This window comes from Notothenia rossii, assembly GCF_949606895.1.
Source record: "Notothenia rossii genome assembly, chromosome: 5".
Taxonomy (NCBI): Eukaryota; Metazoa; Chordata; class Actinopteri; order Perciformes; family Nototheniidae; genus Notothenia; species Notothenia rossii.
In genome coordinates this window covers 69,529,339-69,554,305 of record NC_136903.1, presented here as the reverse complement: position 1 = coordinate 69,554,305, position 24,967 = coordinate 69,529,339, and the positions used below count along the sequence as shown (strand labels likewise).

Here is a 24,967-nt window from a genome sequence, read left to right as displayed (position 1 = left end):
GTACATTTCCCCACTGGCATTTGGTATGAAGAGCAAAATGTTAAGCAACATGTTCAGTATAATAATTTGGTCAGTGTTTTGTTCAATCTGATGTGTATTTTGTTTGCGTTGCACTTGTGCTCTTTTCCCTCTTGTGTCTCTTTATTGTCACTCTGTTGCTGCCATATGCCTGGGAGCAGCTAAGCATATATATGGCCTTTGAGGAGAAGGCCTTACATCTTTAATAAGACAGTAGAAGAAGACAAAAGCTCCTTCGAGACCTCATTTGCACACGAATAACTAGAGAGAGAATAAAAAAGGAGATAAAACCAATGTCTGAATTTTCCTTCACTGGGGTGACACTCGCAGCTGGGGTATTTTTCTGTCCTGAAATCTGGAGTGTCTCCTCCTCTGTATTTATATGGTGATGATATGGTGGAGGGGGAAAGGTGGTGAAGCAAAAGCAAAAGCCACAGGGCTAAAAATGGAATATGGATTTAACAAGTTGTGATTTAAAGAGGGGAATAATAAGTGGGAATTGGTGAGCTGGGTGTTGCCATGCGTAAATAGATTCCAGGAGTGGAAACACAGAGCATTGATAATCAGACTGGGTCAGGGAGGGGTAAAAATACAGCTGTCTTTTTCTGCTCACATTATCACAAAAGGTTTATATATAACTTAAAGTAAAATGTTGCAGATCTACAACGTGAGGATTCAACAGGTGTATAATTACACTATGGATATTCAAACTGTCTCAGAAGTCAAACAAGTGGAGTTGTTCTGGAGTCCCTGAATATTAAACATCGTACATATTTTTAATCATTTAGGTTCTCAAAAAGAAAAAAATACTATGCGCATGACAAATATCTGCTAACAGCTGCAGCAGTTAACAAAAACGATTGTGTTCCTATAGACTCTCCGGGTATCTGCTTCCTCTTCCTTCTGTGGCCACTGCACTGCTTCAACCTTGAATTGGTTATCTTTTCAGATGTTTTATATTCATTATAAAATGTTTTTACTGAAACGTTCTAAAAGGAATGCCTCATGAAGGACGTTGCACCAACACATCATATGAGAAAAGTGTGCATACTAGTTCTTATATGTTACTCAAAGGTTCGTATAAAATGTACACAAATGGTCGTTTAAAACCTCAAGGCACAAAAGTTTGTACTCGGTAGTAATTATTTAACTTTGTAAATTGTCTGTATTAAATAGGAACATTGAATCAGAGCCGTGTGCAGCAGTTAGAGTTGCTCGTACAGTACTGTTTGCCAGATGATCGATGGGGAGCAGCTCAGGCTTCAATGACCTACTCAAGGACACTTTGAAAAGCAGTCAGGATTTATGAATGACATTATCATCCATGCTGTTTTCACCCATTCACAATCAGCTGATCAGAGAGATGATTCCCTTCAACAAATGTTTACATTGCTATGGCCTGATAGTATTTATACTGAGATGCTTTTCACGTCAATTGGGATAAGAATTTGCAGGAATGTAAACATACATTTTACTTTTTTTTAAAGTAGAGCATTTGATTCGTAGAATGCACGTTTTTTGCACTATTCAAATGGTTCTTTTAGTTTTTTCTCTTTTTCACAAGTCCCTTGGCTCCTTCAATCATAACTGAGGTGTTTGACAACTTCATCAGATAACACAGCGGTGTTAAGAGAAAATGTAAGGTCAGCCCCCACTCCCCATATGTGTGTGTGTGTGTGTGTGTGTGTGTGTGTGTGTGTGTGTGTGTGTGTGTGTGTGTGTGTGTGTGTGTGTGTGTGTGTGTGTGTGTGTGTGTGTGTGTGTGTGTGTGTGTGCTGACTGTCCTTTCTGACCCTTATTGCTGCTCCTTTGCAGGATAGCTGCTCTCTTGAGAGGAGAAAACCCATCAGTCTCAATAGCCATGGAGCCGTGCAGAGATACACCGAGGTGCTTCACAATAATTCACTGCCATCACCCCTCATCACAGCGGGGGGGCAGAGGGTTCAGGGTGGTGGCAGCCGGAGGGCAAAGCAATGGGCTGGGACTCAGGATGAATCCCTTTGCATCCAATCCTCTCCAACTGTCCCTCTTTTCTTTCTCCTCAAATCAAAGCCTCTTCTGTGTGTCAAATAAGTCAGTCTAGCAAATAAACCAGCACACATTCAAACCCTACTTTCATGCGACTTCAAATATTCCCACTTTTTATTTTCTCCATCTTCTGGCCTCAACACATCTTCAGCTCGAGTACACACGGTGTCCTCCACTATCTGCATCTCCTCACGGCCTGGTAAGGAAGTCATAATGACAGGGACGTTGTATTTCAGAGGAAGCAGAACACACTCAAGCAAGAGTATAAATAGTTACAACTAGTAGGGCATTGTGAGAGTGCAGAAGTCAGCGAAGGCTAAATGCCCTATCTCGCAGGTTTAACAATAGTAACAACTATTTCTGTCTCTGCTCCATGCTTTGTCTGGGCTCCGAAATGGAATTGGTTCTTCCTTGTTCCATGCTACTCCCTAATACAAAGTAAAATGAAATTCACATAACCTTCTCAATGGAGGTAATAACACATCTACTGTTCAAGAGTGAAGCTTACAAATGACGAAAAACAGGGAATACTCCATGCATTAAACATGCATACCAATGTCAACACAATTGTCATTGTGCACTCGCACACATACCCTCAGGTCTACACAGTGATGCTCTGACTGCAACCACACAGAAGAGAGAGCAGTGGATGAATCACAGGAAACATCTCACCAATCAGGGACAAAGCAGGAGTCACTCCTACCAACCAACCTCTCCTCTCATTAGGCCTGCAGGCCGGTGGAGTCAGCCTCAGGTTAAACTCAAGATCAGCCTCTCTGTTGTTTTTACTGCTCCCTTCCTTCCTTTCTCCATTGGAAAAATACATTATAAATGGCTCCTTTCATTTGTAAACACATTTGTAACATTCCACTGTTAATGTTGGCTTTGGTGGACATTGTTTTTGAAGATTAGGGATCTGAATAGCAACATTTTCAGGATTTTCAAAGATGCTAAAACTCATTTTCCTCTTGATACACATTCAATTTCTCTTTTCCATTTTTAACATAATCTCCTTTGAAATGACTGTACAATTGGAGAATGAATGGCACTGTCACATAGTATTTCTGTGGAGGAAGCCCTGAGCCAGTGAGCATTGAGCTGCATAGCGTGTGGAGTCACGATGCTTGATCGAGCATTTGGGGACCGGAGGGAATGAGAGAGAGGAGATTATCAGCCAGCCAGCTGCCACAGAGCTGTGTGGGCAACATTACAACCTGTCTCCCTTTGCGTTTTATCTCTCTGCCTTTCATGGTCACCCTTATTAAGCGACACCGATGGCAAATGTTTCGATGCCTTGGCACTGTCACCGTGAGGAGAACTGACAAAGCCTCTGCAGTTAGCAGTGATGCTCCAACCAAAGCAAAGAGACACTGCTGCATCTATTCAAAGGTGGGAAAAGTCTGTTCATTATTTACATTGGTCAGAACTACATAATAAGTGATGGCATCTGTAAATATCATCTAATGTCATGCTAGCATCTGTATGTTCTCGCATACAAAGTTAAAATGTGGATTTGTAGCTGGTTTAGCATCCTAACATTTTCTTATAAGCACTAGAAACAAAGTGCAGCTGAGATGAATGATCATTTTGTGAGTATGGGGTCAAAAACTGTAATACCAAAGGAATTTAATTTGATGGTAGCAGTTAAGATATTTCAGTCAAAACTTCAAATACCAACCGTGTGGCGGTGCTAGATAAGAGTCACCAAAGTCAATCGGGTTCATCTTCAACATTTGTTGGAAATCCATCCAATATATTTTGAGATATTTGCAGCTATAGACAAAAATTGCACATGTAAAGACTGACAATGCAATCCCTACATCTTCATGTGAAATACTCAGTTGCTCAGTATATATTCAGTTCATTTGTAATTTTTTTAGGTGTATTCAACAACAACAACACATATATTGTCCGAGAACACACAACAAGAAGAGTACAAAAACAGTATGCAAAACAGTAACAACAATAAATACGATAGTAACCATATGGCTCTTCTCCTTAACATGGAGAGTTGAAGGGTAGTGTAGGTGCTTGTTTATGCAGCCAGTGACGCATTTAGGATGCCGATTGCTTCAGGATGAGTGTTGTGGAAGCGAAGTGTCTTCTCCTCAGAGGTAGAAGGCTGAATATAAGGTCTGCAGGGTGTGAAGAGTACTTTCCACTGAATGGGATGTGGGTTATTTTAGAAATAGTGTAGTTTACCCTAGTCAAAACTCTGCCCGTCACATTTAATTTAATCTCAGGTGTTGTTTAGCCAAGGCTACAGACTGGACAAACACCAGCCGAGCTTTTTGTTGAATCATGAAAATTATTTTCCTTTTAGAAGTCACCAAATATGAACACCCAAAGGCTGGATGGCCTCCATAAAATTGAACAAGGGATTTACTGAAAGAGTTCAGATATCTTTCATATGAAATAAATTGAAGCTTTTTTTTTCTAGCACACAAAAGCTGGCATTTGACATTTAATTTTCTCCATGATTCATTACATATAAATCTGAACTTGAATACATGGAATATTTCTCAAATCGCTTTTGAACGTCTAAATAGAGAAGCTGACCGTAAAAGAGTAGATGTAGCATGTTCCTAGTTTTCAAACGAATGACTCCAACAGACACAGCATCCTGGTTTGAAGTCTAATTGGCTCAGCAGACTTTGGAAGAACTACACACTGCACAGCAGGGTAACACACAAACCTTGTAATGCTATTCAAACCATCTCTACAATCCCTCACACGACAACACCTATCTGTGTCTAATGAGGCAGCAGCAGAACCAGCAGCAACATGACCGACATGCCTTTTTTTATAGTAATGAAAGAGCTTTTCCTTTAACCCAATTAGGTGATGTCCTTTTATCGCATGCTGGTTTCATCAGACCTTTATTTAGGTTACAGATGATAAAATCTAACAGGCCATTAAGAACATTCCAGCTGGAGCTGATTCAAATTCACAGTCCATGTGCATATGTGTGCACGTGTCTGTGTGTACGCAGCGCAGGGCCGCATCTGCTATGTTAGAATTATTTTGGCCTTGTGGCTGTTTCCATATCTGTACTGACAGCTTGCACAGGCAAAGATTGTAGAGTAGCACAGCTAGGGCTGTATTCATTATGATAACAACAAAAAAAGAGTTCAATCTCATTTAAAGTTAAAGTAAAGTTAAATTAGATGTCATATCTCTATGATAATCAGCCTGTTATCATTCCTGCATCACTGACATGCTGTTAGCACTGCCACAGCATTGTGGGGCTGTTTGTACTGAAGAAAACAATTATTATCTCCAAATAGGGGGGGGCCATCCGTAGACATTTTAATTAAAAGACTGGCAGACATTCATCTCAGTGTGACAACTCCATTATTTCACAATGATAAAACATTCTCCTAGCAGAACAAATCCAGCTTGAACGCAGCGAGTCCCACTTGCTAGTTTCAGTGGACAGGCCCAGCGAATTGTTTTTTTCTGACCTTGGCATTTTGATATCACGCTGAAGCAGTGAGGTGTGGCTGAAATTAGAACAATTATTCAAATGTGGCATCACCAAGCTTTGTGCTGCATTTGACTCTACACTTATGGACGAAACCCCAGCACATATTTTCAGTGTTACCGTGTTACAGTGAATGTAAATCTTCAGTAGTTAGATTATGTGAGTACATTGGTCACATGTGTAAAGAGCACTTGTGTAATTTATCGTGTTCACTACACAGAGCACATTTCCCCGTAAATCTTCACTTCCATTTTCTAATTTGTACATCTCGTAAATATTCTTTACTGGCCCTACCTTCATCCGGATCGTTCCTGGCTGAGGCCTCCAGCAGTGCCACGCTGGCTGCAAAGGACACATGCCTCTTGGACTCTAGATGGAGGTCTTTGGCGTTGCGCCCCTTCTTCTCCGCCTTTCGCTTCTTGTTCTGCATCTCCTTCTCGTACACAGCCCATCTCTTCAGCTGCTGGGTGCGCCTCTTCTGGGCCGCCCGCAGCCTCTCCAGGCTGGGCACCTTGTCCAGCTGCTGCAGCTCCTGGATCAGCTCCAGGTGGTTGGCCATGGCGTCGGGCGAGGGGACGACAGTAGTGGATGGATGGTGGAGGGGTGAAGTTCTGGGGAGTAAGTATGATTCTAGCGAGGGATGCACCTTCGGCCCTGGCCTCCTCCCATCATCATCATCATCATCATCATCATCATCATCCTTTCAGCAGCAGTAAAAGTCCTGAGTAAGGGGAGAGAGAGGGTTCGTAAATATCAGCCATAAACTTGTATTACTTTAAACATATAAATAAATCAGCAAATAAAATGTGGAAGTAGTTTGATGCAGCTTAACACTTGGAGTAAATCTTTAGAAAGATACACAGGGGAGTCCCTGACATTTAGCATGGGTCTGATGCACCAAAACAAAGTGCAGAGATGCACTTTGGTGTCCTAGAGACACCTAAGACTGACTGTTTTCTATTTTAAGAGTTTCTATTATCTGTCAGAAGAAACACTGGTTTCCATCAAGGTGAAAACCAAAATTAAGAAATATGTCCTCCTCATCACTCTATTTTCTCACATTCATTTGCATCACAAACTCCATCAAAATGATCCCTTTAAGGGTTCAGGAAAAGAGAGAAATGTAGGTCTTGGCGAAAAGGAGACCGATTTCTCAATTTGTATCGACATGAATGAGCAGCCTCAATTTTCCATTTGAGTTGTGAGCCGTTATAGATCTCTCTAGCATCCTCTGTATCAAGGTTAACCGCTTCCTGAAAGCTACAGAACAACAAAATGATGAGAAACTGATGAAGAGAAAATAAAAAGTTCTGGGGCAGTGAGCTGAGGCGGGGATTTTTCATGCCATCATTACCTTAATGTAGCCTGACTGCCTGTTTAACTTGAACAAACAAATCTCGTTTTTCTCTATGACAATTGAAAGTTACGCCAGCTTGAGATCCTTAGCGTTGTTTTTAGAGATCTATCAAATAAGCAGCAGACCGTATGTATGGATATGTTGAAATCATAATCTTAGGTAGAAACTCTGCAGTGATTGAGCTCATTCAGACCACTTCCTTTAAACAGCAACCATAACAATGTTCGGATACTTTATTACCACAGCCAGAAAACCCTCCAACATTCTCTTTATACGATTGCCACTTACTTTAAAACATAATCTGCATGTTTTATTTATTTTTTTACAAGAGAAAGCTGCAGCGTCACCTGATCAAATGCTTCACAATGTAATGTGCTGCTTACTCTTGTCAGCCTGACCTTATACTAAATTTCCTCTGCAGCTCTACCACAGCTAACTGCTAAAAACATGGACAGGAAACAAGCAGTGTAATCACTTCCTACAGCAGCTTCACTTTCAGTCCTCCATTAACAGCGTGTGTGTGTGTGTATGTGTATGTGTATGTGTATGTGTGTGTGTGTGTGTGTGTGTGTGTGTGTGTGTGTGTGTGTGTGTGTGTGTGTGTGTGTGTGTGTGTGTGTGTGTGTGTGTGTGTGTGTGTGTGTGTGTGTGTGTGTGTGTGTGTGTGTGTGTGTGTGTGTGTGTGTGTGTGTGTAAATAAACACAAGTCTTCCAAACACTCAAATGAAACTCTGATTCAAACTTTGCCACTCTGACACCTTAAGGTGCATTCACATCTCCAGCACAAGATGTGTCCTTCACTGTAATAAAAGATAAGCGAAATCAGAATATAAGAGCTTGCATGAAAGCCGGAAATATCGTAAACACAGCAAATGGGATGCAAAGGTTGATCGCAACATGTTTGAAAGAACGTCAAACTAAAAGCAGTCTGTAATTATATCTACCCTCAAACGTTCAGACAGCAAATACAGAAGTATTGAATGTCCAGACTGTAGGTATGGTTACATTTGTTGGTTTGCATCATAAAATATGCCAGCATTGTTTAATAATGAAAATTAAAACTGTTGGGGTCTTCAAAAATAATCTCATGAAGTAAGGAGGTAAAATGTATTGATATAGTACATTTTACAGACTTCAGTCAAAGTGCTTTCTGGAAGTGTTAAACAATAAACAAACTGATATTTACAACCAAAAAAAATTAACAACGACCAAATCACGATTACAAAACAACACTACACAAACCATTTAACTATCCATCATCGGAATATCATAGCAGTAACATAGAACCAAAGTAATATTCCAAAATACTACATTTAACAGTGAATACACATTTCATTCTGTATAGTGTATTACAATTGAGCTTCCTCTAAAATGTCTCCTATGTAAATGTATTATAAAAAGCAGCGCTAGTTATTCCCAGAATACTTTGATATTATCAACTGAGCTCATAAATATTGAGATAGTGTTTGTCTGTCATCTGTTCCTGACACATGTGCCTAATGATGGAGGCAAACCTTTTCAATAATGAAATGAATAAGCATCTGTTCTCAAACAGGAAGTGCACCATGCTGGGTGAAAAGGAGAGATAAAGATCAGCAGCACCATATTCAGCTCATGTATCTTTTCAATCTTAGACAAACTGCAACACTAATTGTTTTATTCATATACACTTTACAGTATAATATGAAAAACATTAGCCAAGTCATAAAGTTTTCATTGCCTTATCACTCGGCTGAACTGCAGCCAGAAAGTCAGCCGCCCGGTTTATAGGTGCTCACACACACACACACACACACACACACACACACACACACACACACACACACACACACACACACACACACACACACACACACACACACACACACACACACACACACACACACACACACACACACACACACACACACACACACACACACACACACACACACACACACACACACACACACACACACACACACACACACACACACACACACCTAGTAGATAAAATAAACATGTTCATGATTGTCTAAAGTGAAACTTCAATCAAAGACAAAACGGAGCGCACCACAACCCCGAGGCAGCTAACCGCGGCGCCATCTAAGTAGTACAAAGAGTGGTGTATACGTAATGTCCAGTATACATATAGTATTTGTGGGGTGAATTTCTTCTCAACTTGTTCCTTATTATTCAATATAAGAGGCATGCATTTTCACCTATGAAAATACATTTCATGATTACAGATCTAATAGATGTTGAACAGTTGAGGAAAATAATAATGGTCCAACAACATTTATATAACCTTTAAGCAGTTTCCCAATAAGAGCCACACACAGTAGAGCTGGTCATGGAAGGGCCAACGAGCAAACATCTTTGACCCGAAACCACCAATGTCTATAAAACATTTAACATGAAATGACCGTGAATGCTTCCAGGCATGGAGCACGTCACTCTCTTTCTGTCTCTGTGAGATGCGAGTGCAGCGGACAAAGTGAATTAAACTTAACATTTGGGATGCGTGACAAACAAAGAGTATTTTCTTTAGATGTCTTTGATGGTCAAGTGCATTAGTGCCAGGAATATGAAACCCAGGAGCTACTGTTGATCAAATCAGGGGAATCAGAGCAGAGGTAATGATATTACTCATACACACACCCCCACACACACAAGTCAAAGAGAGACAGAGACAGAAAAAGAAACTAGTGATGAAAACAGATCCAGGCAAGATAATTACTTCGGCATTAATCCGCGACTGATAGCCGTTATCATCGTATTACGCCGGTTACGTGAAGCACTGTAGTTAAATGAATACATACTGTATTCATTTAAATGATTTTAAACTTTTCGATTACATTGATACTAGGCATTTGATTATCCACTGAGATATTCTATATAAAAGAGTCAAAATGAAAGAATCTCGAAGACGACATCGATGTTGACGAGCTCATCTGTGTTTTTTTCATAAAGTTACCGAGGGTTAAAACTAACAAACTTAGCAAGCAGCAAAAGTTGATTCATGGATCTTTTTTAGTCTTGGGTGTTGTCTCTTACGCTTTTCGGTCTTACAATATAGCAAATGTAATAGTTTGGCCTAAAACAATTCAAATGCAATAAAATAGATATTGTGTTATACATTTCACAAAACAATTAATCAATAAGAAATTATCGCTGGATGCGTAAATCCTAATATCATGTTGCAGCCCAAGTTTTAAATACTGTGTATATTATCAGTAATATATCTGAATGAAAACTAGATTTCATTTCAACCTGGAATTTACATTTTTCTTTGGTTTGATTACCAGGAATTCTGTTAACAATTTAACATTTTTAAATTCAATCTTAATTGCGTTTCCCCAACATTAAAAAACCAAACCCGCCCCCCTCGATAATGATAATAGTTATATAAATAATATAATATATATAATAATATCTAAAGCTACGGGTCCATACTCTGCCGTCCTCCTTATTTCAACACTGATGAATTACTTGATAGCCCACTCTTGGAAAACATAGTGTAGGTCACTGGGTGGAGAGGATGTTGCCAAATTAGCATGAATCTTTCAAAAAATACCACATATTTTCAGACAGATAAGAATTTTCCTACCCTCTCTCAAGCACCCGAATGCCTCAAGACCACATGAGTGAGAAGGACGACGAGCTGCTTGAACAACACACTGTGGTTTCACTGCTCATCACATGCTGCCAGCTTGAGCTTTTCTCATGCATTATTCTGTGGGTGATATTTACCAAGATGTTTCCATTTGACAGTTTGAATGTCTGCTCTCTTACAGCTAAGCCAAATCACTATTTTGAAAAGCCCCTCGTGCTTATCTGAAGTGTTGTTTCAATTCAAATTATCAAAAAGGGAACAAGAAACTGACATTAGCATGCGTTTGGCATTTCTTTAAAGAGCTGCAGAGTGAAGAGAAAACATAATTTGTTACCCCAAAGGGGAGATTAACTCGCCCATTAAGAGCTTCAGCAGTGCATGAAAAGCAGACAATGCAAACACTGTGTACTTGACATGATGTTGTACTAGGAGGCAAAGGCAAACTGTTTGAAGATATGTAAAACTCGGGGAGCTGTGGGCAACTGTAAACCCCGTGGTGATATCACAGCCGGCCCACAGGGCCAAGGCAGCAAATCACAGATTGACCTCAATCAGCTCTCCGGCTGCATATAAGAATGTTACACTGTTCCCTCACTTTGCATTTCCCATTTGTATGGAAAGATAACAGCCAAACTTTAATACCAATTATTTGAAAATGAAGGTCAAAAGATGCACATCAAGCAGCAGCAGCAGCAGAAAAACACAGACAAGGAAACAATTACCAACTATTTCTTTCAGTTGTGTCATCATTTTTGTTCAGGTCGTTGTTTTCATAAATTGCCAGCTGCCTTCGCATCATAAAAGCTTTGTTGTGATTACAAGATCACATAAATGCAAACCTCTCCAAACACACTCCTGAATTAAATATAAATATTCTAGAAGATGCTCTCTCTTTGCCTCAAAAGACAGCAGACATATTCCCGAGATCCTCATCTTTCAGCCCAAAACCATAATTGACTTTCTTGTAAAAACGTTAGACCAGAACAGAACAATAAAAGATAGATTAGAAAATCAATATAAAGAGACTTTAAAAATACAACATGGTATAAAAAACAGCCCACAGTGACCAAGGTAAACATCCTATTTAGGAATCGTTACATGCTTGGAGAAATTTACTGTATCTCTGGGCTCACTGCATGAGAAGCTGGAGAAAACAGGCCAGGGTAAAATATTGCGCCTGTCAGAGTCGCCTGACGGTTCAGCACAAAGGGTCTGTTGTTGAACCTTCGGGTCCATTATCTCCTTTTCATCACCAACAACCATAAAGCAGCTGTGTGTGTTCATGAGTTTCCACACTTATGATGAGACCCGAATGTCCTCTCAAGGACAAAAACGTTAACTATGGACATTTAAAGAGTCCTCGCTTAATAAAAAGAGCATTTGGATTAAAATTTAGAGGTACATTTAACTTAAATGAAATGGCCAAGGACCTCAGGAAATGAATGCGTGTCGAGCAGTGCTGACATCAGCTTCAATTCACTAATATCTCCACAAAGCAGCTCTGGATTGAGGCCATTCTGGTCCCTCCATCATCATAATGAAGGTGATTTGGCACTGAGGGCAGGAGATGCAAAGTATAATGACAGCACGGTATAGCACTCAATACACCAAAAGGTAGGATTTAATCTTAACCTCTTATTAATATTAATGCTCCAGATAGCATGTTTTAAATATTTCCACTTCTACCATTGTATATTTTCTCAGCATTTTTGTCACTTATTTTCCACCCACCTCAGAATTATATAATATAATATATGTACATATTTGTCAGCAGCGTGGAGAATAAACGTTCAAATTTGACAAAAGAAATCCCAACTGAACCCCACTCAATTTTTGTTTCAGAAGCGTTCGATCTATGTGAATTAGGGATGTTAAGATTCACCGATTCACATCGGTGCACCGGCTTAAACGTTCAAAATACGAGTGCACCGGTTGAAAGAGTGCACATCGTCTACAGTTTGGGTTGAACTCGCGATGCATCGATTGTAGCGTCTTTGCATCGGTAAAAAAACTATTCATTCATTCACACGACGCCATATTCCTCACCATCCACACTGCCCTCTAACACCTGGACCAGAGGAACACATATGTGAGAATGCTGTTTAATGATTAAAGTTCAGCATTCAATACCATTGTGCCCTCCAAGCTGGCCATCAAGCTCAGAGACCTCGGACTCAACAGCGCCCTCTGTGACTGGATCCTGAACTTCCTGACGGGCAGACCCCAGGCAGTGTGTTTGGGAAACACCACATCCTCCACCCTGATCCTCAACACCGGAGCCCCTCAAGGCTGCATGCTCAGCCCTCTCCTCTACTCCCTGTTCACTCAAGACTGCGTGGCCACACACAGCTCCAACACCATCGTGAAGTTTGCTGACGACACGACCGCCATCGGCCAGATCACCGACGGCGACGAGACGGCGTACAGAGAGGAGGTCGAAAATCTGACATCTTTGTACCAAGGAGCTGATTGTGGATTACAGGAAGCAACAGAGAGAGTTATCAATGGGACTACGGTGGAGAGAGTCAGCAGCTTCAGTTTCCTCGGGTTCCACATCACTGAGGACCTGACATGGACTCTTCACACCACCACATCACCGCCTGGTACGGCAGCTGCACCGCCCTCAATCGTAAGGCTTTACGGAGGGTGGTGAAAACTACACAGAACATCACCAGCACGGCGCTGCCATCCATGGAGGACCTTTACTTCCAGCGGCTCAGGAAGAAATCCCTCCGGATTATAAAAGACACCCATCACCCCAGCCACAAACTGTTCTGTCTGCTGCTGTGTGGCAGGCGGTACCGCAGCATCCGGACAAAAAGACAGAGACAGTTTCATACCACATAAGACTGCTAAACAACTGAACTGCTGAAACAACATCTGTTAAACACCTGAACTGTTGAAACAACATCCATAACATTCATCTGCTACTTAGTAAATATTTATCTATTTATCTATATCATTCCAATAACTTGCATATACTCTTATGAGCTAGTATATCATTTTAATTCAAAAATTAAAAATGTTATAGATGCCATTGCTCCAACTAAGGTAAAGGAAGTGACTGGGAAGAAAATATCTCCATGGAGAAAGGCCATGACCGTGAGAACAGAGGAAAAAAGAGTGTCGAAAAGCTGAACGCAGGTGGCGAAAAACAAATCTCCAGGTTCACTTTGAAATATATAAAGAGAGACTTGGCCTTTATAATTTGCAGTCATTAAAACGCTCTTAAAAAACCATAATCTAGACGCTTCAGTAATGAACAATTACAGGCCAATATCAAACCTGCCATTTCAGGTAAAATCATAGAAAAAGTTGTTTTTCAACTGTTGAGTAATTTCTTGCATTTAAATAACTGTTTGGAGGTGTTCCAGTCAGGATTTCGTTCAAACCACCGAACTGCGACTGCTCTTGTAAAGGTCTTCAATGACATCCACTTAAACACAGACAGTGGCAGAACTTCAGTGTTAGTGTTATTAGATCTCATTGCTGCGTTTGACACTGTTGACCACAACATATTACTAGACCGACTGGAAAACCGGGTGGGAATTTCATCAACAGTTCTAAATTGGTTTGAATCCTACTTAAAGGACAGAAAAAACATTGTTTCTATAGGTAAATACAAATCTGAGTTGACAAATATGACATGTGGGGTTCCTCAAGGCTCCATATTGGGGCCTCTTCTCTTTAACATCTACATGCTACCACTGGCTCAGATAATGAAAAACAACAAAATAAGTTACCATAGCTATGCGGATGACACACACCTTTACTTGACCATTTCACCAAGACACTATGCTCCAATTCAAACACTGAGTAAGTGCATTGAACAAATCAATGACTGGATGTGTCAGCACTTTCTCCAATTAAACAAAGACAAAACTGAGGTAATGGTTTTTGGATTCAAGGCAGAACGTATAAAAGTTAGCGCTGAGCTTCAGTCTGCAATGTTCAAAATTACAGATAAAGCCAGAAATCTAGGTGTAGTTATGGACTCTGACTTGAGTTTCAACAGTCACATTACAACAACTATTAAATCAGCCTACTATCACCTAAAGAATATATCTAGGATTAAAAGACTAATGTCAAAGCAGGATTTGGAAAAACTTCTCCATGCTTTTATCTTCAGTAGACTGGACTACTGTAATGTTGTCTTTACAGGTCTCACAAAAAAATCTATTACAAAGCTGCAGCTGATTCAGAACGCCGCTGCTCGAGTCCTCACTGACACTAAGAAAGTGGATCACATCACTCCTGTTCTGAAAACTTTACACTGGTTTCCTGTGTGTGAAAGAATATATTTCAAAATACTGCTGCTGGTTTATAAAGCACTGAATGGTTTAGGCCCAAAATACATTTCTGACCTCCTGCTAAATTATGAACCATCCAGATCTCTCAGGTCTTCAGGGACTGGTCAGCTTTCTGTCCCCAGAGTCAGAACTAAACATGGTAAAGCAGCGTTCAGTATTATGCTCCAAATATCTGGAACAAACTCCCAGAAACGTGCAGATCCGCTGCAACTCTTACTACTTTAAAATCCAGGCTGAAGACTTATCTTTTTGCCGCTGCTTTTAATTGAAACTGAGCGGTTGTGTTTCGTTTTTGGTTAATGAACATTTGGGGCTAGTAACTCCAGGGAATCAGTGTCTGGGGACTTTGTCCTGGCTGATTTTCTCTGTGTATGCTGCTCGGGAAGCATGTGCCATACAAGCGTACACAGCTCATGTTCGGAGAAACCTTAAAGAAAGGCATCAGTAAAGTGGAACTTCTGTGTGAACTATTCATATCTTAAACTGCACTGTACATTTTTATTCATGTACTTTTCAGTGTTTCCCCTACCATTGTCTTGGTGGGGTGCTGCGCCCCCGCCAACGGAGCATTTTTTATATGTATATAGCACCAAATTGCAAATAATCTATATCTACTGTCACTTTTCACATTGAACATGTGCTCTTTTATTAAATAAACTAAACACTTTCATTTTAAGTTGTGAGTTTAGTGTTTTTGACCCTAAGAAACACTGATGCATTAATCAATAACAATAATCCACAGCTCCTCTCTCTGCAGCCTGTGACTGCCAATAATAGTTTAAATGTCTTCGTCACAATTGTAAGCAGTTATAAAATACCTGTTTGTGAAAGGTTATTTGTATTCTTTATTGTTCATATAGAAACCATACCACTGCTTTCTGCTCACTGTTGAGTTAGCCTATGAATGAGTGTTAAGCACATCAGGCTGGCAGTTGTATGGGCATTGCACTATGGTAGTTGTTATTTGCAAATTGTTAATCCTGGGCAATGCATCCTTAAATTGTTTAACTGTGAGGTGTTATAAAAGTGTACTGTACTCTGGAGGCAGAGAACACTACTACAAAGGACTTGTGAAAAGGCCTGTTTGTGAAAGGTCTAAGTGGTTTTTTTTTAAGGTAAAAAAGAAACAGCATAATGGGATGCGCACTACTATTAGAGGGAACCAAATATGTGAAGCACTTTTTGTTGATTTATGATATGCTGCATATAAGGAATAAAACTAAATCCTCTGTCGTACCGAACTGTATCACAACAGGGGTGAATCGTATCACATCGCCTGGTGCTTCAAATGTATCCTTAATGTATCGTATCGTTGGCAACTTATCGAGATGCGCATCGGCCTCAGATATGGAGATGCACATCCCTAATGTGGATGTAACGGCTTTGCGTTTTTGTACAGGCCCACGCCGTGGCGTTTCGTTTCAGTAAAGTGTATAGGTTTATTGATCACTGATTAAAAGACAACAAGTGCCAGTCAAGGGAAACAGTACAAATAATGTCAGAAATGTCCAATCAACAGACAACCAATGCTGGAGCTGACTTACTGTTTTGTAGGTAATTAAAAGGCTAAATTCTCGCCAATATTAAGAAAGCCCCGCCACCATCCAAATACACCAAGTGCTGTCGTTGTGAGTTCAATGAGATTGGTTCATGAAGAGTTGAAAAAGTAAACAGAAAGGTAATTCCCTGTGAATCGAGGCAATGCAAGGTAAGCAGTGTCTTTGTTTGTTCAAAACTGCATTGGAGTCCCTTTGAATTCCCAAGATAAAGTCGGACTCTGTCACTTGTGTTGAATGTTTTTATCTGAGTGACAGAGGATGAGTGTCCTCTTAACGCAGACTTCTTTAGAGAATCATTTTAAACTGATGGATTTGATGGTTAAAATGAGGCCTTTGTATCGAACGCCAAAAGGTGTTCACATTTTTCGTTCTGCACTTCATCAATACCATTTAAAGGGTTTAACATTAGTCTTTATTTATTTCATCTTGTTTTGTTTTAGGAAGAACAGAGATAAAAATTCAGCTTAAACTGATGCCACCTGAATGCAAAGGCTAAGGCTGACAAAAGGTGTGTTATCATGCTGAACACACGGGCACCTCTCTTTTCAGTAGCTGACAAAAGATTTTAATAAAACCTCAGATGAAAATAATTGAATTTAAAAAAAACTTCACGTTCATCCTATTACGAATTTATAATGTCTTCAAATTGTCCCTATACCTCATTAGAGATATGCTTTTCATAACAACAATGGGAATATTCTTAAACTGCTGCACACATTATCTTGACAGCCAATTATTCCACCTGTTTGACTTTTGAATGTCACAAAGACAAGGATGTGCAAAGTTTCACAGGTGCCCTCTACGTTAAAACAGAAAGCTAGAGGGTCGGGTGGCCAAAATAAGGAGACTACAGAAGAAGAAGAAGAAGAAGAAGAAGAAGAAGAAGAAGAAGAAGAAGAAGAAGAAGAAGAGGAAGAAGAAGAAGAAGAAGAAGAAGGCCCACCTGTGGACCACATGTGTTTTTGTGCTGCTGTTGAACCATGCTGTACTTTTACAGTCTCCTCTCCTCCTCACAATTCATCTTCTGCTGTTTTGAGGACACAAGCTAATGCTGTTATCAGTCTCTGCCTGGCAAGAGCAAATGCAAACACAGAGACACACAGGCCGACAGCAGGAGGCAAACACATCTGGAAACAGTCAGTGAGACAGAATAGAGCTGAGATGAAGAGCAAGGAATACAATTCTGACATCATTTTAAATCATTTTCAAGCTAAAATGCCTGAAAACCTCTGTTGGGTTTCTTACTTTCTATTTGTTTCGCAAGATAGTTAATAGGTGTGTACAGTTGGTCTGATAAAAGAAGCAAATCAAAGAATTTTTGTTCTGATATTTGATGGACTTTACAATTCATTATTGATAATGATAATAATTGTATTTGCAGCACGATTTAAGTATGAAAATAGGCTTAAATCGTTCAGTTAATTGACTGAGATTTCATAAACTGCTTATTTATTATTTATCAAACAAAAACATTTAAAAAATCATGAAAAGGTTCTCTGCACAACTAATTAGTTATTTTTCTTGATTATTAATTAACCAAGTTAATAAATAAGGATGACATACTCTAATGCTTTGATTTAGCGTGATAAAAAAGAGTGCATCAATAATAAAACCGAGAAATGCTTTTTCAAAATGACTTATGTTGTTTATCAAATGCGTGGCCATAATGATGCCTTTTTTAATCAGTTCACTCACACATTGATTACTTAATAGTTTCTCTTCCACAGCATACATAACAAGAAGCAATAGACAGACAAAAGAACATCACAATACACACACACAGACACACACACTGGCTGCACTTTGTATCCCCAATATTGTCAGGCACAGTGCATGACATTTAGCAGTGAGGAGGCGTGTGCTGTGTCAGGACGCTCCGCATGGAGACACAGTGGCTGCAGTGTCGCACACAATGGCCCAGTGTGTGTGACAGCGTGGTGTGTGTATCTGCATTTTATCTACATGTGTGTGTATTCATGTAAGTTGTACAAACCCCTCAATGTCATGAGAAAGAGTTTGTGTACACTGTGTTTGCATGCCTGTCTGCCTGAGAAACTGTCCTCAACAAAGAGACACAAAACTCTGTGCCTCACACTCTGCACCCCGTTCCAATCACAAGAGGCCCTCAGACTCCAATTTACCATCCTGTGTTTATGTCTCTAGGTCTCGCTAATTGGTTTAATCACCTACTAATACCAAAGGCGGGCCAAGCTGATTTAAAAAGCCCACTGAAACCATTCAGCCAGATAGCAGCAGGAGTTGCAGCTGTTGTTCAAGAGACACCCACCATCAGTCACTGCTCAAACCAGCACTTAACTTCCTGAAACCTTTTATCACTTCAACAAGATCCTTAATCAATGCTCTTGGTTTCTGGACCTTGAAACTTCGATAATTTGCTATTAGTTCAAGTAAATAAATATTTATTTTAAGCCTTATACAACACTTCTGTAAGAGCACAACGGGATCATTTTGTTAGGACATTTCCAAATAAAAGAGCTTGATCCAATAGTAATGTCTCAAATGAGCAGAACCTTTTCTTATTTCATGGTTTATCTGAACTATTAGAGCTACTCAAAATGAGAGCCTGTTCTGATTCCATAATTGAGCCTTACTAAAAGTGTTAAGGTCATCAGAGACTAAACTAAATCCATCAGACTGAGCAGTAATTTGCAGAACACTGTGTCTGTCACTGGTGAATATGACAGCCTCAGCTGACATATTAGACCAAAGGAGAAATCAATGCACAGCCCACTGTGCATACCAGAGAAGACTCCACAATGTGCGGCATTTATCCCATGCTAATAGGTGCTTAGAGCACGTAGCACAAAGGAACATCTTAATGTGCAATGTGCTGTACTCTGCAGGCTGATCTGGAATCAGATCCTTGATATGCTGCAAGTGATCATTTTGACTATTGGAAACAGATATCTGAGAGCAATTGAAAAAAAAAGTTTAATCCGATAACCATTTTTTGCCTTCTCATTAAACATGAGCAAACCTTCTGAAACAGGTGGAAATAAAGAGGTTTCAAGAAACACATCTAGTAATAATAAAGTTGTTATGCAATTTACAACGTATGTATATTATATATCACGTTGTTTAAAATGACATTTTCAATAAACGCATTTGGAACATGATGGGTGGTGTCGATGAAAGGGGAACTGAAGCTCATCTGACAAGGCGATAATACCCCTGGCTGGAAGCCGCTGATAAAGGCGCCCGAAGCCCACCACAACTGTCGTGTTATCCCTATTTTTAAAAGATTACAGTGTCTCACCTTCAAAATAAACCCTTCAGAGTAGCTATTATTTGGCTTCCAACGTGGTCCGATAAGATATCATACAAACTAGTTGCTTGTTGTTGTTGTGTATTTTTCATTAAGTTTGCCTAATCGCAGTTTGTTTGAAACTTTCTTTTTATATGTTTTGCCTGTTCTACTTTTAACATCGCTTTAATTTCTTATCAGAACAAGTGAGAAAATCACCGAGTATATCATAACAGATAACTATGAAAAAAGGACCTGCGTTGTGCTCAACCTCATCATACAGTGGCTCTGAAACTTATTTGACTTTGCTTACTTTATTTCCAAAGCAAGTCTAACCCAAAGGTCCTCATTATCATACACTAGCAATTTATTGGTGGCCCGAGTCAGTGTTCAGGAAACAGTGTTCAAAAGGCTAATGACACCGCACATGGCCATTAAAACAGGAAGCAGTTGGTTTAGACTGCCGCACTGAAATTTGACATCTGACCTTTCTGACAACCGTAGCCATTACCCGAAACACGACCCCATGGCCATGTCAAACTAAAGTCAACCAAGTCAAAGTAACAGGACGCAGGTCTAATTCTCACACACACACATACAAACACACACACACACAATACACTTCAAACACAGTGGTGTCACTGTACACCAGTCTTGTAGAGATTGAAATACTCCTGCAGTGCATCAATAAAATGCTGTGTTTTTTTTTCAATATTCTGCTTTTGTTTATTCTCTTATTTAATTGTGTGCTTAGATTTCTAGCGTTAAACATTTCTGTGTGTCCTCTAATGTCTTTCATGTATAGCCATGAGTTACATCATGTCTTGATGCTAAACACACTATTTATTTGTTCTATATGATAATCTTTAATCAGGCTTTCTGTTTCTTTACTTTAACTAATCACCCACATGGGTTTAATCATGTATCCCTCATGTTCTCTAGCTTAAAATCATGTTTACCTTTAGTTTTGTAATGGGAAAGAAAGCTGATTTCATGAAAATGACAATTCCATTATCTCTTAAATTGAAATTAGATTTTTCTTTTTTGTTCTCTCTCATTATGTTGTGTTATGTTATGGACGCATGCCCCGGGTCCCTCAGCAACAACAGCAACAGTTTCACTTTTCAACAATAAAAAAGAGAAAAAAACGGAAACCTGCTTTTTCCGTGGCAGAGCAGAGGAGTGGAAAGAAAAGGCAGAGGAGCAGCAGCTGCTGTACATAAACAGATACACAGAACACAGGGCAGGCTTCAGTGGGCAAGAGCTCCACACACACACACACACACACACACACACACACACACACACACACACACACACACACACACACACACACACACACACACACACACACACACACACACACACACACACACACACACACACACACACACCACACACACACACACACACACACACACACACACACACACACACACACACACACACACACACACACACACACACACACACACACACACACACACACACACACACACACACACACACACACACACACACACACACACACACACACATACACACACACACACACACACACCTTCCTGTGGAGGTAATTAACAGCCCAGTTACTATCTGAGGTGCAAACACACACTGCTGGGTCCAGGCATCATACACACTGGTATGCAAATGGACACACACACACACACACACACACACACACACACACACACACACACACACACACACACACACACACACACACACACACACACACACACACACACACACACACACACACACACACACACACACACACACACACACACACACACACACACACACACACACACACACACACACACACACACACACACACACACACACACACACACACACACACACACACACAGTCAAGGACTCAAATCTTAAGAGAAGATGCCTAATGCATGTTTTGAGTTATAAGAAGCAAGCCTCTTGGATATAGCAGCTATCCTGAGCCAGAAGCACAAGCACCACAAATAGCTAAGCTCTACGCTTTGCTACTCTTTTTGATGCCTTACTTTAAAAAATATAAACATATTTCTCCCACAAACTTATCACACAATTCGGGTTTTCATTAACCATTTGGCTTTATGTTTTCTGAATAGAATAGATTAACACTGTCAGTGAATACAGAAGCCGCAGCCAACAGCAAGTTAGCTTAGCATAAAGACAGGAAAAAGCTAGCCTGATTCTGTCCAAAGGTAAGAAAATCCACCTAACAGAAAGTACAAAGCTCAATAAATAACATGGTATATCTTGTTTTTGATCTGTTCAAATGCTTGCGTAAAACAGACTGAAACTGGTGATGATTCTGAGCTAATGGTTCAATCTTTTCTTGAGAAAAAAGCATCGAAAGCCATCTTTGTTCTGGAGGTTTTGACGGAATACCATGATCTTAACGAGCGGGCAAAGAGCTTAATAACACCTAGTCTAAAAGCCTATAACTGACTACAAATCAGTTCCACAAATGATTAATTGAATAAGGAACTGTCGGATGAAAGAGAAATGTAGGAAACAAGTCAACAAATGTAGCCAGAAGTTCAATACCTCCTTTGGTTTTGACTTTCTGATAGTTAAAGCTGGAGTAGGTAATTTTGGAGAAACCAGCTCGAGTGCGCTAGAATTTTAAAAATAGACAACCGGAAAAAATCTGCCACTTCCTTACAGAGCCCCTCCTTCAACACACACGAACGCGCACCTGACCAATGAGGGCACGAGACAAGCTTGTGCACTGATGGAAGGCTGACAGGCAGGTAGGCCATCCAGTTATTTTAGCCAGGCTGGCTAAAATGATTGGTCGTGCTTTTTACAGTACTACGGCTTCCACAGATGAATTTTTTTAATGTATTTATTGTCAAAGCATTTAATATATTCATTGCTATCGGGATGTTAAGAGCATTCCATGGAATATAACAAAAAGTGTTTCTGAAATAAATGACATACCCCACTTTTAATAATAAATGTTTGATACAAGTAGTAAGTATAACCATCATTACAATTAACTGGTAGACAAAATGAGCAGAGAGTCTGTGCTCAGATTTATGAACAGGATGTGGTAAGAGAAAGAAAAAGTAGAATGACGGATCGAAAAAACTAATTTTTTCAATTTACTTTCCATGGGGCTACTCGGAACAGTGCCCCATGAGATAAGTTGTGTTGTGCCAGAAAGTGTTGCTATTGCAGCAATGCACCACTTCTCCATCTATCCGGTCAATAATCCAGCTCCCCTGTCTGTTTGTCTATCTCTCTTTTCCTTGGTGTTGACTAAGAGGACGTTTTTATTCTGTCTGGATTACTTGTCCTAGTTGGCTCTTGGTGTTGAGAGAATGTATTTCCTCCGGTGGAGCCTTGATTTAAAGCACTCAGGTCAACATGATTCTGGGTCATTCTCTCCCCTGTCGTCATGAACCAGGGCAGAGGTAGACAGCCGCCTGCATGTCGACAAACGCTCGGTGTTGCTCCAGGATGTCGCAAATATCCAGCTCCATCTAAAGCTGAAGCAAGGAGCATCAAAACTTTAATGGTGCCTGAAGTAATACAATATTCCACACATTAAACATGTATAAGCTCAACTCCGCTGATTATTATAATAACGGCATTAGTTATGTCTACATAAGCTGTTTACTTGATGATTGTAAATACTGAGACTGTAATCTTGGAGTAAATATTAAATCCCCTGCCAGGACTAATCCTGCAGGGCCTACTGACCAACATGTAAGTGAGCAACATATTAATCACTGCTACACAACCGTGCTGGCCCTACAGTCATGCAAAGCCCACATAATAATTCCTGTTATTCACGGTTGTACTTCGGCCTGCTTGATACAGCAGGGTCAACACCTCTCCAGGACCAACAGTCCCACCATTGTACTGCTTGCAATCCAGTATTTAGCCAAGCTGGACAAAAGAACTCATCTGAGAGGAAAAGTGTGTGACGTACTGGTCATTTAAAGCCTTCGTGCAAATCTTGGCAGGAAGGAAGGAAGGATCCAACCAACAAAGCAGTTGATTTAAAGACTTTTTATTTGATTGAAGTACTTGTGATAGAGCCAACATGTTCAGACTTCTTTAAAAAGACTGCAGGATCAAAGTCATACTGCTATTTAATGATGTTCTAAGGGCAGTACAGTACCTTCAAGTAGCAGCAGTTTCTATATTGCTACTTACTACTTCATTATTTAAAGAATCTGCAATGACACTACAACAAACATACATCAATTAAATGTTTTCATTTTGCTTGTTTCAACATTTTCTAGAAAAAACATCTTGTCCCGCTTCTACTGTACATCTTGTTTACGTTTTTGTGAGAGAAACATAACAGTGTCTGTCTAGGAGGGAAATATTCAAGAAGGGTGTACAATTAGTTCAATTGAATATAATGAAAATATAAAATTATAAATTGAAAGTGTGCATTAACATCTAAATGGACAAGGAAACTTACAAAAGCACAAACATGCTCAGTCTCAATTCAAATGTTATAAAGCAAGATATACAATGTCTAAAACTATTTGTATTCCTTTTGTAGGTTATTGTGCTCTCATATTGGATTCTGAGGAGGAGTTTTCCATCCGCATTCTCATTTATATTTGTTCACAATAAGTCTGCATGGCAATAGTATCTGCCCAAAATGAAAATGTTGTAAGGAGAGGCAAGTAAATAAAGAATAAAAACACGCTCAAATAGCCACACATGAAAAGCACATTCAATCACATGGGATGTTAACCAAGTTAATGTCTTTGTTTCACTTTTCTGGAACATTTCCTTTTTACAAACCCACCATTTTGGCTTTGGGTAGACAAACATGTTTTATATGTTTAGCTTTCTTAAAATTAGACACAAACTGGAACAAAATGGTTTACATTTTCTGAATAGTTATTTTATCTAGATCTTTTTTTTGTAGCAGAGTCCCAAAAATATGTCAACTGACACAAACAAAGAGAAACGTTTTCCATTCCTGAAAAAGCCCCCAGTGTCAGCAGCAGGTCAGAGGCAGGCCGAAGCCTCAGATTACCCAGCAGACAGCGTGTAAACTCAAAGACTTAGATCACTGTCTCTCTCCACACCTCGGGAGCTTCTTGTATATCTAGCTGGGACAAATTTCTTTTGGGAGCCTTTCAATTCAATTCAAATTATATTTCACTTGTATTTGGTCAGGCGATTTATCAAAAGGAGATATGGCTCAAACAGAACACAGCATAACAAGAGTAAGATGTACCATGAAAACCAAGAAGACCAAACAGATAATCAATTATTACCATTTATTTTAGGTAAAGGCATTTTTAAGCAAAGTACTATTCAAAAGTTCTACCAGGACTGATTCTTTTAATGAGTCCCTCATTAATAGA

At 39.8% G+C, this 24,967-nt stretch overlaps 1 protein-coding gene across 1 annotated transcript in view; it reads right to left on the bottom strand.

Moving 5' to 3' along the window:
- The window catches only part of ppp1r16b (protein phosphatase 1, regulatory subunit 16B), a 78,775-nt gene that overhangs the window by 45,245 nt on the left and 8,563 nt on the right, over window positions 1-24,967 (bottom strand). The window contains exon 2 of the mRNA XM_079682093.1: window positions 5,825-6,251. Within this exon, the coding sequence (XP_079538219.1) occupies window positions 5,825-6,089 (265 nt within the window). The 5' untranslated portion in view covers window positions 6,090-6,251. The remainder of the gene's footprint in view (window positions 1-5,824; window positions 6,252-24,967) is intronic.